General features: G+C 42.8%; 3 protein-coding genes across 5 annotated transcripts; 2 read left to right on the top strand and 1 right to left on the bottom strand.

Annotated features, from left to right (window-relative positions):
* The first annotated feature begins 58 nt into the window (after nt 1-58).
* On the top strand, nt 59-4285 carry hexdc (hexosaminidase (glycosyl hydrolase family 20, catalytic domain) containing). The gene is made up of 12 exons (XM_041962380.1): nt 59-314; nt 408-509; nt 629-744; nt 942-1029; nt 1116-1280; nt 1368-1551; nt 1998-2069; nt 2186-2384; nt 2795-2956; nt 3053-3160; nt 3643-3732; nt 3835-4285. The coding sequence occupies exons 2-12, from the start codon at nt 423-425 to the stop codon at nt 4004-4006; spliced, it is 1443 nt and encodes a 480-aa protein (XP_041818314.1). The 5' UTR covers nt 59-314; nt 408-422; the 3' UTR covers nt 4007-4285.
* Nucleotides 4260-8037, bottom strand: LOC121624602 (cytochrome b-245 chaperone 1 homolog). The gene is made up of 6 exons (XM_041962381.1): nt 7883-8037; nt 6888-6975; nt 6672-6713; nt 6408-6578; nt 6183-6327; nt 4260-5241 (listed from the first exon to the last, which is right to left on the bottom strand). The coding sequence occupies exons 2-6, from the start codon at nt 6973-6975 to the stop codon at nt 5076-5078; spliced, it is 612 nt and encodes a 203-aa protein (XP_041818315.1). The 5' UTR covers nt 7883-8037; the 3' UTR covers nt 4260-5075.
* Nucleotides 8038-8498: 461 nt separating this feature from the next.
* narf (nuclear prelamin A recognition factor) lies at nt 8499-15446 on the top strand. 3 transcript variants are annotated; one of them, XM_041962545.1, is made up of 12 exons: nt 8499-8787; nt 9484-9555; nt 9673-9738; nt 10138-10266; nt 10376-10508; nt 10877-11011; nt 11899-12017; nt 12689-12821; nt 12961-13033; nt 13390-13527; nt 13648-13805; nt 13951-15446. In XM_041962545.1, exons 2-12 carry the CDS (start codon nt 9499-9501, stop codon nt 14196-14198), a joined length of 1389 nt encoding a protein of 462 aa, XP_041818479.1. In that variant the 5' UTR covers nt 8499-8787; nt 9484-9498; the 3' UTR covers nt 14199-15446. The 3 variants fall into 3 exon arrangements, with proteins under 3 accessions (XP_041818479.1, XP_041818477.1, XP_041818478.1); XM_041962543.1 differs by lacking the exon at nt 8499-8787 and having other exon boundaries at nt 9379-9555; XM_041962544.1 differs by lacking the exon at nt 8499-8787 and having other exon boundaries at nt 9380-9555; nt 12692-12821.
* The last annotated feature ends 548 nt before the right edge of the window (nt 15447-15994 follow it).

The following is a 15994-nucleotide window of genomic DNA, read 5'->3' as shown; positions in this document are numbered from 1 at the left end:
AGCTGCAAAAATAGAAAATCTAGGCTACAATAGAACTCTAATCCTGTCTTTAATACTCTGCATTTTCAAAAACGTCCCATCAACGTTTCAAACGCCTCAAAACCTCTTAAATCACGTAGCATGCATTCTCCCATCCATTGCTCTGCGTGCTGAGACTAAGTTAATCGATTACCTACACTGCGTATTGCAGGCGAGAGTAGCCAGTGGCGTTTATTGTCCAGAAAAAGTCATCTTCCTCAAAACAACATCCTCTTCGCAGTGTCAGTCCTCACTCATATCCCATCTCTGCTTCTTGCTTGGTCTCTAATGCCCTGGTGAGTCAAACAAATGAGCTAATGATCCTTCACAAACGTAAACATACACCAGTTAATACTGTTGTTAATGTGAAGCGTTTTTCATGCCTGTAGTCTGTAGCAGGCAGAATGACGTCTCCACCTTGGCCTAAGGGAAAGAAGCTGGTTCACCTGGATTTGAAAGGTGCCCCTCCAAGAGTAGAATATCTTCACAAGGTAAGAGCAAGCACAGCAGCTTCCTCTGTGATGTGCTGCAGCACCTCCACCCCTGTCACTGTTTATTAGATATACTTATTCATGTCTCCTGTCCACTAATGTGTGTTGCATCTCCTCAGCTGATCGAGCTGTTCTCTCAGCTGGGAGTGGATGGCCTGCTGGTCGAGTATGAGGACATGTTTCCTTATGACGGGGAACTGAAACTGCTGCAGGCCACAACACAGCCTGCTTACAGGTGCACTTTAGGATGTTAACACTGGGCATTATTATGTTTCTTTAGTTTATTATTATTCTATTCCTGATTTATGGCCTAGGTGGGATAGTTAGATGGTTAGATAGATAGGTGGGAGAGATAAAACTTAATTTGTAAGTGTGTCATAAAACGCTTTGGTTCAGTAAGTTTTGTCTGTTTACTGCATGCTCCATTTGCAGCCGAGAGGAGCTACTGTCTATGCAGGAATTTGCAAAATCTAAGGGCATGGAGGTCATCCCTCTTGTGCAGACATTTGGTCACATGGAGGTGAGTTTTCAGATGGTGTTCTGTATCAGTGTTTGTCCCTATTTTCCCTCTCTCAATGACCTGCTGCCATCCCTTTTCTATCATAGTTTGTGTTGAAGCATCGGCCCATGTGGAGTCTCAGAGAGGTGCCTTATTGCGTAGGTACCCTGAATCCCCACAAAGAGGAGGGGGTGAGGCTGGTGATGGAGATGCTGAGGCAGGTGGTGAAGCTGCACCCGGGCCTGAACACACTGCACATTGGTGCAGATGAGGTAAAGCCTAGTGTTTTGTTAACAGTTAATTAGTTATGGTAGAAGGTATCATCCGCTGTCTTGTGTCTTTGTCTCCAACTCCTCAAGGTGTACGTCCTCGGCGAGGGGGAGGAATCCAAACTGTGGTTGGCCTCACCTGGACGTACAGTGGAGCAGCTTTTCCTGAGTCATGTGACCAAGGTGGCCAAGGCCGTCAAGGAGGCGTGGCCTCACATGACTATTGTGATGTGGGATGATATGATGAGAAGCATGAGTGAGGACACACTAAAAGGTGAGGAAGACCTAGAGATGGTTCCCGCTAAACCAGGAGATCACTGACACTGAATGTAAATAAGAGTCAAGTTCCTTGAAGGACAGAGGCACTGTGGCATTTTGATGCTTTCCGACTGACTTTAAAAGCATCATCAGGGGGAGATGAAGGTGTCAGAAAACACAGAAAACTACAATAATAAAATGCTGCTTATACATAACTGCAGCAACAGTTATGTATAACTGCTAGCTCTAACTAGAGGATATAAATATCTTCTAGTTAGATGGATAGTTAGATGCATTATAACAGACAATAATAACACATAATAATAATAATAATAATAATAAAGGCAATAATAATAGTTTTACACTCAGATATTGGATTAACTTCTACAGACAAATCTTTTTCTTAATATGACTGTTTTCATGATTATGCTTTTTTTTCTCTTCTTGTTATCCATGTGACAGCTAGCGGTCTGGTGGGACTCGTCCAGCCCATGTTGTGGGACTACAGCCCTAATCTGGACGTGGACAAAACTGGTAGGAACTGTATACTATGGAAATTAGTATTCAGACATCAGCATGCAATATCAAATAGTCTGCAGCATGTGCAGAGCTTTCAGTAGTGATGTATATTCTTTAACTGTGTTGTCCAGTGTCTCTGCTGGAGAAGTACTGCGGTGTCGGTATGTCGCACCTGTGGGTGGCCAGCTCCTTTAAAGGCTCCACCAGCGTTTACACCTGTGTGCCCTGCACACAACGACATGTGGATAATCATTTGCAGTGGCTGAAGGTGGTTGCATCTTTATCTGCTGGTGTGAACCTGCAGGGTATCGCCATCACGGGCTGGCAAAGGTAAGCATTAGAGGAATTTCTCTTTTCTGCTGTGCTGGCACTGGTCTGAAGGTGGTGAAGCCTAGAGGGTAGATGACTAGGCCTTTGACTAGATGATCACTAGTTTGGATCCAGGACTGTGAATGTGTTTGGTAGAAGTCAATTTCTAATGCTTTCATGGATTCTGCAACAAAGTGGCAAATTCTCTGAACATTTGTGTGCTATATCAGTGTGAAGCAGGGCAATGCTGATTAAGAGCACAGAGGTCACAACTCACCAGTATATATGTAGAATAACGCTGTCCTTTGGTGGCTCCAACAGTTTAATTTGTGAGTGTCTGAAGGACTTCAGTAGTCAGATATCATGTGATGTTACGTCAAAAACATCAGAATTCATGCTTTTCACATGGTCCATTATCTTCCCGCTGTCAGGTACGACCACCTGTCGGTGCTGTGTGAGCTCATGCCTCTGGCTCTCCCGTCACTAGCAGCATGTGTCCAGACACTCAACCATGGTCAGTTCAGTGCTGAGGCTCAAAGCAAAGTCGCTGAGACACTGGGTATTTGCTCGGTGGAGGTAGAGGCCATGGGGAGGTGAGGTCCGACAGTTTTATGAACTGTACTACACTATCACAGTATAGTCTGCATGCATCTCCAGGTTGACCTGATTCTCTCCCATGTGGCCTTCAGGACCACTGCAGACGACTCGCTGTTCCCAGGCAGGAAGTTGGCTGAGTTAATTGTGGAGCTCAATTCACTGTTGAACTCAGAGGACATCCGGTTGTTTGAAAACGACATGTGAGTTATGGGCTGCGATCGTCTCCAATTATCTCATTTATCTTAAAAGAATAGTTTGATATTTTGGTAACTATGCTAGTTCACTTTCTTGCCGAGAGTTGGGTGAGAAGATTGATACTTCAATCATGTCTGTTATGCTAAAGATACAGCCAGCAGCTAGTTAGCTTAGCATTAAGACTGAAAACGTTTAACTTCATTATGTGTTAATTCATGAGCTTTAGAGATGTTAAGAGACAGACTTTGTTACCTTTGAACAGAAACATGCTAGCTGTTTCCCCCCCTACTTCCACTCTTTGTACAAAGCTAAGCTAACTAGCTGCTTGCTGTAGCATACGGACATGAAATCGGTGTCATCTAACTCTCAGCAAGAAATGAAATGAGTATTTCCAAAAATGTTGAACTTTAACTTTTGCAGAAATACTTTTTTTTAAACTTCAGTCCATACTGCTTAGCTGAATAACCGTATGCTTGCATCACTGTAGGTTTGTGAGAGGGTGGTTCAGCCCCTACCACCGACAGAGGAAGATGGTAACCCCTCTCATCACCATGCAGATTCACAGCCAAGCATTAACGTGAGACTGCAGAGATACTCTGCACACGCCTTGCCTTTCTGGAATTTCATTGGAACTCATGTTTAGTCTTTAACAGAAACCCTGTCGATCCTGTCTCCTCAGGTTTTTAACTACATTACAACAGAAGGCGGAGGCCGTGAGAGAGGAGATGGTGCGTCTTTACCCAGATTCAACAGCTCAAGAGTGGATAGAGGAACACGTCCGCCCTGTAGTGGCCCCTTTACAGAGGATAACAGAGGATATCAGAGCATGTGTGAAGGAGATGGTGCCATAGAATAGTAGTCTGTCATAACTGTGTTTTTTTTATGAAATACAATATTGGTCTCTTAACTTTTTGCAAGTACTGAAATTAACAGGAGTGATTTTATGTGTAATTTTGCGCTTACCCAAGACCAAACTGGTGTATATAGATTGCACCAATTGTAGCAAAGAAAGGAAATAATATTAAAGGGTGACTTTGTGTTTATGTATAAAACAACTTTATATAATTCCTGCAAATGTATCAAAGTAAACAAAGACAATAAAAGGAACCAACACAAAAAACTCTTCTTTCAAGCAGAATAGAACAAACTGATATTCACCATGGGCCATTACACAGTCCTGGTTTCATTCACAGAAAAGAGTAGCCTAACCAAAGCACTAAAGTGTTTACCTGAGATTCAGTCTTTGGTTTCCAAAAAGTATATAAATCTTAAAAGACAGAACGGACACAGGCCAAAGCATTGAACACATAATTCCCTCTTGATCGAGCCGTGAAAATCCTTCATGTTTGATTACAGTTTGCACATGCATTCATCTAGACAGCTGACTGGGTATGCATAAACATGCAAAAGGTGATTATCAACTGGGTGGTTCAGAAAACTGTGGGAAAAGTACTTTCCATTGACTTACACACATAAACACTTATTAGAGTTCAGTGGGAAGGCACAGTAAATCTGTAATCTGGAGTGTATTCTCAAATAGTAATTAGGTCAAAAAGGGTAAAGAATGACATTCATGTACAGAGAACTAAAAGAAAAAGTCTCCATATTTCCTCAAACTTTGACTAAACATTTGCCTGACAAAACATTTAATCTGATGAATTTTCCATCCCGGTTCACATGAAAATAAAATAAAAAATGTTTTCCTACTCTCCCTAGGCCTCCATGACCCCACCTGACATATTAAAGAAATACAAGGTAGGAGGTCTGTAAGGAGACACTGGAATAGAATACATCCTTGGTGTTACGTGCACATGCTAATAGTACAATACTAAAACTGCACTGAATTGCAATGATGCAATGCAGTCATGCCCCTAATTCAAGCCAACAAGAGTTACAGGAAGGTTGCAAATCACGGAGAGATCAGAGTTCATTTTCGTCAACATCTGATTCACTGCTGTTGTCCGAAGAATCCTCCTCCTCTTCCTCTTCCTCTCCATACTCTGCCTGGTCCTCCTGCTGCCTGCGTCGCTGCAGCTCCTCCAGCCCCAGGAAGCGCTTCAGCAATGCAGCCACTGCCTCCACATCACTGGCAGGTAGCAGATGGGACAGAGGGAGAACAGGCATAAACTGTGTTATCTTGTGTGCTACTAAGCATATTTCTTTTGTTTGTTGGGCTCTGAAAAAGACGTTGAATCCAGGTTTAAGAAAACAACTGAGAGTCATAATACAGTAGCACCTGTTAGAAGTATAATCTTGACTGTTCACATTACAATCTCTTTGTCTTTGGATGCCAGGAAGAGTAGCTGTTACGCTGCAACAACTAATGGGAAACCAGATAAAGACAATCAACACTACATTGTACTTAAAATTGAATTGGTTGACATCTGGTTTAACAAGCTGCAAACACATGATTGAAATTTTAACGCCATATAAAAGGTGAAGAAGATAGCAAACACTACATATAGGCCAAATGCAGAAAAACATTAGCATTCATTCTGACTCATTTCTGGCCACCAGTCCCATATTCATGCTGCTTTTTGTTCAGTTTTGGTCTCCACCAACTCCTGAGACAAATATCAAAGGTGACTATAGCAGTTTTAAACTTAAAATCCCTAAGATTTCAGTCCTGGTTGACTTGCTGACACCAATCACCCCTGTGATTTGTCGGTAACAGTGTGTGTTTTAATGAAAGCTGTCTCAGAAAGTGGGGGCAGCAAAACAAAAAATGCAACAAAAGAAGAGCAACTACTGTATTAGTTTACTGCACAGGCGAATAAGCGAGCGTTTTAATGGTTCCATCACGTCGTGTTGTAGCAAAATATCAAATGCATGATCGATTCTTGTCCCATGCTTAAGGGGAGGAGAGGGACCCTGACAATAACAAGACTTCGACATATTGACGAGCACTTTCAAATTGCAAATACATTTAATGGGTACTGGTGGAAAATTTCAGGACTGGAATATCAAAGAGGATATCACTAAAAGCAATAACTTTTTTGTGTTGAACTGTCAGCAGCAGATACGTACCTGCGTCCCCCCAGTGTGGCACTCTGAGTCAGAGGGTAGGAGAAGCCTGCAGCTAGCCGCAGCATCAGCAGGTAGCCCTTCCCCAAGTAGCGAACCCTCTCTTCCTGGACACAGACGTCACACAGCTGTGTCAGATCCAGCACAACTGAGAGAGACAGGAAATAAAAGTTAAGATTTAATACTATGACTACTGTATTGAGGAACCCACTCTGCAGTGTTACTGACCTTTTTCTTGGCCCCTCCGCCACAACGTCAGGACTAAAGTGTACAAACTACAGCTCTTGAGCTCAATCAGGTTCTTGCTTTTGTCAAACACAGCCTCCTCCCATTCCTCCATGTTCTGCATGGCTACAAACAGACAGCCAGCCACGTAGAAAAGCTTCCACAAGATGCTGTCTGTGTGATCCACAAAAAAATCAGTATGAGTGGCAGAAATCAAATGTGGACAGTTTGACATATTAACACTTTATGTAAATTTAGTTTGCGCACCTGAGCTATAGTATGCAGCCGCCAACCCAACCGATGCTACACCTGCAATTAAAATGAGATGATGCTTATTATTTTGCAAGCAACACAGGGGGAGAAAAGAGGAGACGTTTAATTACAGGGTTTGAACATGTTGAGGGGGTGTAGGATGACTCAGCATGGAATATTTATTTCATATTTGAAGGCATAGATTTTATGAACATTTGCACACGCACTTACCAACAAGGAGAGACCAGGAACGAACACCTGGTGATCTCTTCAGGTGGAGCATGGTCAAGCTGTGCTCCTCGACTGTCATGTATCCCATCTGAACAGACGCAGGAATATGAATCTAGTACTTATATGTACTGAAAGCCTATTTCATACAACCATAAATCCAAATCACAAAAAAACATATGCTCTTACTTGTCCCTATGGTATCTAGCCATGCAGACCGATTTAAATCTATCTCTGAGCTTTCAGCTGTCCCTACACAGCGAAGCTGAATGAAACTTTGTGCTGATCAAAGTACTGAAATTTATGTTGGGAAAATGTACCAGTAAGCCATTGTTTAGCAATTACTAATTTTATTGTATACAATGGTGCGTTTCCAAATGTGATGTGTCAAAGTGTCTTCAACACTTCTGCACATTAATAGCAATTGCCACACAGCAAATATGGGCCCAGGCAGATAAAAACTGTTTAGGAGGTACAGAGAGTGGGAGTAGCAGGGGGTCAACACGTCTCTCAGTTTTCCCAGCAGGTTAATCCAGCCATGCTCTGTCCAGAGGCTATGACCTGGTTACTCAGGATAATCCAGATGAATTGGTGAAGATAGCTATTTTAATTGGAACTCTCTTCAAACTGAAGAAATAGTCCCAAAAATTAAATCTGAAATCTCTATGTAGAGTTACAAATAGATGTTCTGCCATTTTTCAGTAGATTGTGCAGCACAGACTTATTCACTTCCATTGTTCTGGGGTGGGGGCAGAAGTCTCACAGGTGGATATCTCAGCACAGAAAGCCCAAACTATATGCATGGCTTCACATCACAAGAGGTAAGAGGGAAAAGCATATTGATATTTTGTGATTTGGGTGAAATGACCCTTTAAATCGATTTGAAACCCCCCCTCAATACAGATGCTGCTAATGATTGTGACTGGATGTGATGTACAAGAAGTGTCAACACCCTCACCAGAACTGTATAAATACACGAACTATTCGACATCACTTACCTTAAACTCTTCTTTCTTTCTCTAAGTCGTCATAAAGATTTAGCAAAAGAGCAGTTGCACGAGGAAACACATGCACTGAATTATGAGGAAGTTTTTTTTTCATGTTACTGCAACAACTGCATGGGTGATACTTCCTTCCTGGATCCGCCTAGTGTAATTGGAGGGATTCACTTTCCCGCAGCCTTCAAAATAAAAGCTTAAAACAAATCAATTTAAGAGAAAACACTTATACGTGTGGTCTGTTTACAACGGCACGTCTGTTTCTACAAAACAGAGGAATTTTCAAACAAAAATTGTCTAATTTTGTACTGGACTAGTCTTGACTTTTCAGCTATTTTGACAATAACTTCTTTTTCGTCTTATTTTGTCACATGTTTTGAAAAATTAAAACTTGGCCATCCGTCCAGGAAAGCTTGCTGCTGAGACACTTCCAGGACGATGTTGAGTTTTTAAAAGCTAACACATCATATTTTGCTGTTTTTTTATGCCGCTACAAAGTCAGGAGGGACACGTTTTAATCTCCCACCATGCAGTGTGGGAAAATTTAAAGTCAAAGCTTCCGGTGCAGACCACTTCTGTGTTTGCGCATGCGCCCTGAATTCACCGGGCTACACAATGGAGTCGGATGTATACAGACATGACTGGCTCGAATATTAGACGCCGCGTTTGAAAGCACTTGTCTGTATATTGTGACATAACCGCGGGGGGTAAAGCGAGCAGTGGCCCACCACCCACATACGACTCGACCTGAAACTGAAAGAGTGTTGAGTAACTACTGAGTTCACCTGCTGTGCTGTACAGCAGTGCTGCTGTCTGATTTGACCAGTGGCTGCTGTGGCTTCTGGCTGTCCTCCGCATTTTTTCCATGCCCTTGTCTGAAAGAGCAGTGACATAGAAACCGTTCGGTGAGTTACGTTAAATTACTGTTAACACAGGGCCTGTCATACCGCTAAACCAACACCAGGTTAAACAAACACGTTGTCTAAAATACCCGTCAACAGAAATCAGGCCTGTAGCGCGGTAGCATATCATTAATCGCACAGCTGGTTAAAATACGTAAGAATCTGCGTAGCTAATTCACGTTACACATTGCGTTATAGAGTATTCACGTTTTTAGCTAGTCAGGGCTAAAATTATCATTAACTAAAATCTAATATTCACCATGGAGTGGATATTGTTCGTGTCTTACATGTTGGGAGAGTGACATATTGTATTCATAATATACGCATGTTTTTTACAAGATCATAGCTTCCAGCCCACACTTGTCTTTTTTCCCTCATGCGGATTTAATGTGTTTTTCTTGGCGCTGTGTATATAATTAACGTGATCCATTTAAATTGTAATGACAGGATTTGTGTTCATTGCCGGTTTCCCACCATTATAGAGCTGCTGTGTTTATGATAAGCAGGCAGCTTGTGATAGGATGGGGGGGGGGGGGTTACAGTCAGCGGAGGGTGGAGCTGTCAGAAGGACACAGGGCAGCAGCAGGCTGCAGGCACACTCATCATGCCAGTGCTTCAGAGAGAATGTGCTGTGAGGAAAGGACCAGCACTGCCAAGCTAATGGTGCTGCTATTTATATATATCACCCTAAATTTACAGATAACCCCCAGGAAAATGTCAGAGGTCAACATAGCAAAGCGCAAGGAGAAGTGTGAGAACTGCACCAAACAGGTGAATCTCTGGATCTGTATCGCTGCATTGTCTTATGTGTCGTCTTATACGTGCTGAATTTGAAAAACTTTGTCTTGCTGTCAGTCACAAATTTATTTCTGTATCTTCCACCCACAGTGCAACAAGAAACAGAGTGAGAATGGTGCTAACTCACACCAGGAGAGAGATGAAGTCAATGGACAGGTAATCTGTTTCCTCACCAAATTTCATCTATTATCGATTGAAGTCTACCTACATCAAAATTAATATACTTGTTTTCAGACTGTGAAGCCATCTCGGGTTTAGAGACCATACATTTCTAACAGAGAGTCTTCGTTACAAACTTGAGGTGTGCAGTTCATGTGGGTAGTTACCAGGCCTGGAATGTTTAAAGAAGACGCTATCAAGTGTAGGATCCAGTGACTAAACGTCAAAATAACTTGACTTCTTCAGCTTCGATTTTGTCCATTCTTTTTCAGAATCTGTCCCCCTTGTGTAGTGGACTCTTTATGGAAGTCCAACACTAAATCGCTGGAATACCACTTAAAATATAAAGTTAGTCTCTTTTAAAACCCTTCACATGCTCCTCTTTTTCCCCTGAAGATGCATGAAGGATCCCAGTTGCTGCTGAGTGCCTGTCTCTCTTGTGATGGCTGTCTATCAGAGGAGGAGAGCCTGAAGATCTCTCAGCAGAGCCTGGAGGAGGTGGAACGGGTTCTGGCACTCAATAAGGTACAATGCAAAACTAGTCTGCCTCTGAAACATGAAAAAGTCAAGTATTTTCTTGTTGCCCTATGAGCAATGCCTTACATTGTGCCCATTGTTTTTCTGCCCCTGTCAGAAGTGTGACGTGTCGAAGCACAAGGTGCTGGTAGCGTCGATATGTCCGCAGTCTCTGCCTTTCTTCGCTGTCAAGTTTGGTCTGGACGTCACTGAGGCTGCCCACAACCTCTGTGGCTTCCTCAAGAGTTTAGGTGAGCTGCTTAGCTGTCACAGTGCAAAACATCTTGTAAAATCTTTGCACCATGTTAAAGTGTAGTTGTTTGAGGTCTTGTTTCAATTTGATTCCAAGTGAAATGACAGATTTATTTGGCTGAATGTCGCTGTAAGATTTAACCAGATCAGATCGATTGAATGTATACCATAATGCTACAAGTTGTAATTGCCACTTTGCATTTCAAAAAAACAAAAAAGTCAGAATTTAGGCGTCATGAAACTGATGCAGTTCTTTATTACTGGTGTGTAGAAACTTCCACCTAGTCATCGGGATCTATCATGGACGCTCTACATTCTCCCTCACTTCTTCTGTCTCTGTTCTCATCTGTCTGGCCTTTCCCTGCAGGAGTGCAGTATGTGTTCGACACCACTCTGGCAGCAGGTTTCAGCATCTTAGAGAGTCAGAAGGAGTTTATTCAGAGGTATCGCAGGAGGCACCATGACTCCCACGCCTTGCCCATGTTCACCTCCTCCTGCCCAGGTAAAACTCCTCCTTCCTCCTTTCTCCTCACCCCTTCTCTCCCACCACATTCTCATCTCCCTCTTTACTTTCTTCTTCCCCTCCTGTCAGACTTAATTTTCTCTTCAGCTGAACTACCCTGCACCTAATATTTGCCTCAATTTTCATCTTTTTTGCCTGCGGCTGCTCCTCAGGCTCCTGACTGTACAGACAGTTAATTTGCACGGCATGTGCTAATAGAGGGAGACAAAGCTTGTTTTAGAAGCAGAGATAGCAGTGGTGTGCTGCTGGGGAAAGATAGAGCTCTTCTTTCACCACTCCCTTCGTCAGAGATAGGAACAGCAAGAGTTTCTTGGCTGCTATTTTGTTTTTCTTGGGAAAAATGTATAGACATCAATTCATTCAGTCTGTAGAGTTGCCACTGGTCACATGATGTGGCATCGCTCAACTCCAGAAAAGAAAATTGCTGGAAAAGTGGGATCCACCATATATTTGAATAGTTATTGTAGGGACGCAACTAACAACTATTTTCATTTATTTTTCAAGGAATTGATTAATCATTGGTTTTTACAATTTTAGAAAACTGTTCATCACATTTTTCCAGAGTCAAAGGTGACATATATTAGCAAACCAGGAAGGAATAAAATATTTATCATGGCTTTGGTATCTCAAGGAAATCTTTGAATTTTACCCAAAGGACAGTTCCATCAGCAAGCATTATTTTTTTTTTTTCAGCAGCATTATATTTGACTTTTTCTGCTATAAATGAAAACATTTGACATCGTAGAGTGCAGAGGGTCAAAGCTTATTTTGAGTGTGTGCGTGCGTGCGTGCGTGTGTGCGTGCGTGTGTGTGTGCGTGCGTGCGTGCGTGTGTGCATGCATGCGTGCGTGTGTGTGTTTTAACAGGGTGGATCCGCTATTCAGAGCGTGTCCTGGGCAGTTTGGTCACCCCTCATATCTGCACAGCCAGGTCTCCTCAGCAGATCATGGGTTGCCTGGTCAAAGACTACTTCTCTAAACAGCAGGTGAGTGTTTGTTGTCAGTCGAGTCAAATTCATTTAGTTTGACAGTGGTGCCTCCCTACACATTATTAACAACACTAATGGTCAATGGTACAGTGGCAGTATCGGTAAAAGCTGGAGGTGATAGATTAAGAAGGTCGGGCAAATTGGAAAAAAGATGAGCCGTGTAGTTGGTCTGTGTACCAATAAAATCATGAACCTGCATCTGAGATAAATGTTATTTCACATCAGTCAAGTTTCAGTTCATCACTGAGACCCAGCAGCCTCACATCAACTGAGTGCACAGCCCCTAAACCTAAATCTGAGGGGATATACTGAGTTCAGTAACTCTTGAAATATGGAAGCATCTCTCTTATAACCTTAGATAACTCTGTGCTGTCCAGATGTTAAGTAAATATAGGGGCAAGATTTGTTTGCAGTTGTCTGTCACAGATGGTGATACACTAGTTAAAGCTGAAGACTGTCAGTGAATTTTTCACAACACACAAAACACAACGCAGTGGTATGACTGTAACCGTAATCTGATCATGGTATGATGGATGTTCTGTTCTTCGGATCTCACGTATAAGAAAACGAAAGCACTCTGAGCTTTTTGAAAATCTTGAGTAAAACGCCTCAGGCGCCCAGTTCTGCATCATGTGTCATGTCGTTTTTCCTTCTGCCGTGTCTCCCAGCAGAAGCTGAGTCCAGAGAAAGTCTACCACATGTTGGTGGCTCCGTGCTTTGATAAGAAGCTGGAGGCTGTCAGAGAGGAGTTTTACAACAGCCTGCTGGAGACGAGAGACGTGGACTGTGTCCTCACCTCAGGTTCGGTCCTCTGTGTCTTACACACTGCCGGCCAGGCTCAAAGAATGTTTGCATATTTATAAGAGAGGCTGTCCTGACCCCTAATGATGATGTTAATATAGAGGTATTACACTAACAGTGATTATTTTTCCTGTTTTAGGGGAGATCTATTGCCTGATGGAGCAGAGGAAGGTGTCAGTGGAGGAGCTGGACTCAGTTCCACTGGACCATGTGTGAGTAGTTGGACTAGCTGTCATGCTATCAGTTATCTTCGGTGAGAAAAAGATGAAACATATTCAAAGTACCAGGGTTTTTTTTTTTGTTTGTTTCAAAGCAATAACATTGGCCATGGTGCTGTTGGATAGATCAAAATATTTGAAGTTGTGCATTTAATAATTATATTCATGTCACTCTTACCCAGTATCTTTGCTGTTTTTTCACTACTTTGCTACACACCTCCCCTCAGTACACTTGTTTATTGTCCATCCACCCCACATATAGTTTAAAATAGCATCCAACTAAAAATTCTATATTTTCCACTGAGTTGCTATGGAAGTCGCTGTCAGAGTCGCCTATACTGTCACCGCAGGCTGGGAGAGGCTGAAGACTTGGCGCTGGTGAGGCACGAGGGCCGAGGTTCTGAAGGCTTTCTGGAACACATCTTCAAACATGCTGCCAAAGAGCTTTTTGGTCTGGACGTCCATGAGATCACATACAAGAACCTCAGGTGAGACACACTGAGACCACAGACCACACTTTGTACTCCCCAGTTGTGTCTATCCTGATGAATAGTTCTTTTATGTAAGTGTGAAAACTCTCCTACTGTGTTACTGTGTTGGTTTTTTAGGAACCGGGACTTCCAGGAAGTGACTCTGGAGCGGGACGGAGAAACTCTGCTGCAGTTTGCCGCCGTCTACGGTTTCAGGAACATCCAGACCCTGGTTCACCGAATGAGAAAGGGGCGTGTGCCTTATCAGCTGGTGGAGGTGCTGTCCTGCCCGGGAGGTAACACCACAGCTACCAACATGATCCTAAAGATGTTCATCGTTATAGAATGTCATCCTGCCAGTCTGAGAAATGATATGTGAAATATTGTCAGCTTGGATCTGCTGATACAAGCTCCTCTTGTGTCTCCCACGTGTCCGTTCAGGGTGCTTGAGTGGCCGGGGTCAGGCTGAGAACGAGGCAGGAGGCCGCGTGGACAAAGCCCTGGTGCAGCAGATGGAGGAGGTCTACAGCAGCCTGCCAGTCCGTCTCCCAGAGGTCAGCCCCGCCCTGCACACCCTCTATCAAGACTGGCTGCAGGGCCAGGACTCTCCACAGGCCAGCATGCTCCTGCATACCCAGTACAGAAGTCAGAGTCAGAGCCAAATGCAGCCCCCTCACATGCAGTGGTGAGAGACAGGGGGTGTTTTACACTGAAGACATGGCTGCCTCTAGGTAGATTCTGATTTCCTTGGACCATCTAATCGTTCATGCTGGCACCTCGAAGGACAAGCCTAAGGCCATGGTGCACTACGGACCAGTGCAGCAGTTCTTCCATTTCACCACAGGGGGGTGATGTCTGAGTTTAAAATTGGTGGATCCTGCGCCAAACGTGAGCCTGAGGATAAATGATGGTCCAGAGTCCAGAAAAGCCCACACTTTGACATTTATCAGACTGAGGCAGTGATGTCAGCAAACTGCAGGTAATGGCTTTCAAAAACATGAGGTACAAAGTCTGACCCGCCAGCTGTTCCGAGAAATGAGAAGGACTGTAGCAAGTGTGACATATTTATGTCGATTTACAGAGCAATAAGCCACAGAAGATGTATCAAAACTGGAGCTCATGAACTGAACTTGTGGATGCTGAATGTACATTTGAGAAGTCTAATGTATTCCAAATGTCAACTGTCCAGTATGAAACCTGCTGTTTTATCTCGTGTTTGAGTTGCCTCCACTGTTCCTAACTAAAAGACAAGACAATGTGTTTGCAAACACATTGATAACTATGCAACAGTGTGATCACATTATCTTAACAGTCATAGTCAATGGAAAGAGATTCAAGAGGATAGAAGTTTTTTTTAGTAACACTTAATAACCTGACAGTGTTTCTTAATGTGGTTTATCCATCCCAGTGAAGAATCAGAGTTATTATTTTCTAATGGTACAAGATGATTTCATTTATATTCTAACTTTGTTCCCATTCCACAAACTTGTCATTTTAAGTCCTATGTTGTTTTTGTTTGTTTTGCAAAACCAACACACATGCTAAGAACTAAAATACTCTGATAAATGAAGTGTTGTCTCATTTAAGTGTAGACTCTGTGTGGATGCTGTCATTGCAATTCCATTCAGTTTCATTGTGATATCTCAAAATCTAAGCAAATTTAACCAAAACTGCCTGCCTATCTTTTCCTCTTTCTTTATATCATTGGTCATTGAACTTCTTTGGATTTTGGATTATTGGTTGGACAAAACAAGTCATTTGAAGATGTCACATTTGGGGCTTTTGGAAATTTAATTGTCCTGTTTTTAACTATTTTTCTGACGATTTAAAGACCAATGAATTTATCGATTCGAATCTGTATGTTTTGATCCCCATTAGCTTCCACAAAGTGGTCCCTGGCATCCACACAAAATATTAATAAAGCTATTTAAAGGAGTAGGTCACCATTTTGGAAAATTTCCTTATTTGCTTTCTTGTAGACGGTAATGTCTGTGTGTGTGTGATGTCCAGAGCTGGAGGCAGGACATGATTAGCTTAGCTCAGCATAAAAGGCATGGGCATACAGTAAGCCTTGCTCTGTCCAACAGTGAAGGACTCAGGTTGTCTGAGGGGCAGGGGCAAAAAAAAAATAAAAAGGTCATCTAGTATGGCACTGCATCACATTTTCTCCACTGGAGGGCCACCCAAGAGGGCAATTTTTCACATTTTCTTGCACTTTGAGTCACTGTGGAGGCCACTTCATGGTCTTCTATCTGCCGTCGGAGTACAACCCCTTTTGGTAAACAGCAGTGGGCCACAGTGACTTCCTGGTGCCTGTTGCACAAAACCAGGATAAGGGATTAAGCCGGGATATGTTGGTTATCCTGGATCAACTTATCCTTGATCTGGTTGCACAAAAGTGGGATAGGGGAGAAGTGGGATATGTTTTGATATAAGTTACCATGGAGAGGCTAAGTTACCACAAATGGAAACCAATATTTATTCC

The sequence above is a fragment of the Chelmon rostratus genome, chromosome 21 (genome assembly GCF_017976325.1).
Source record: "Chelmon rostratus isolate fCheRos1 chromosome 21, fCheRos1.pri, whole genome shotgun sequence".
In the NCBI taxonomy this organism is placed as follows: Eukaryota; Metazoa; Chordata; class Actinopteri; order Chaetodontiformes; family Chaetodontidae; genus Chelmon; species Chelmon rostratus.
This window is presented reverse-complemented; position numbering and strand designations above follow the sequence as displayed.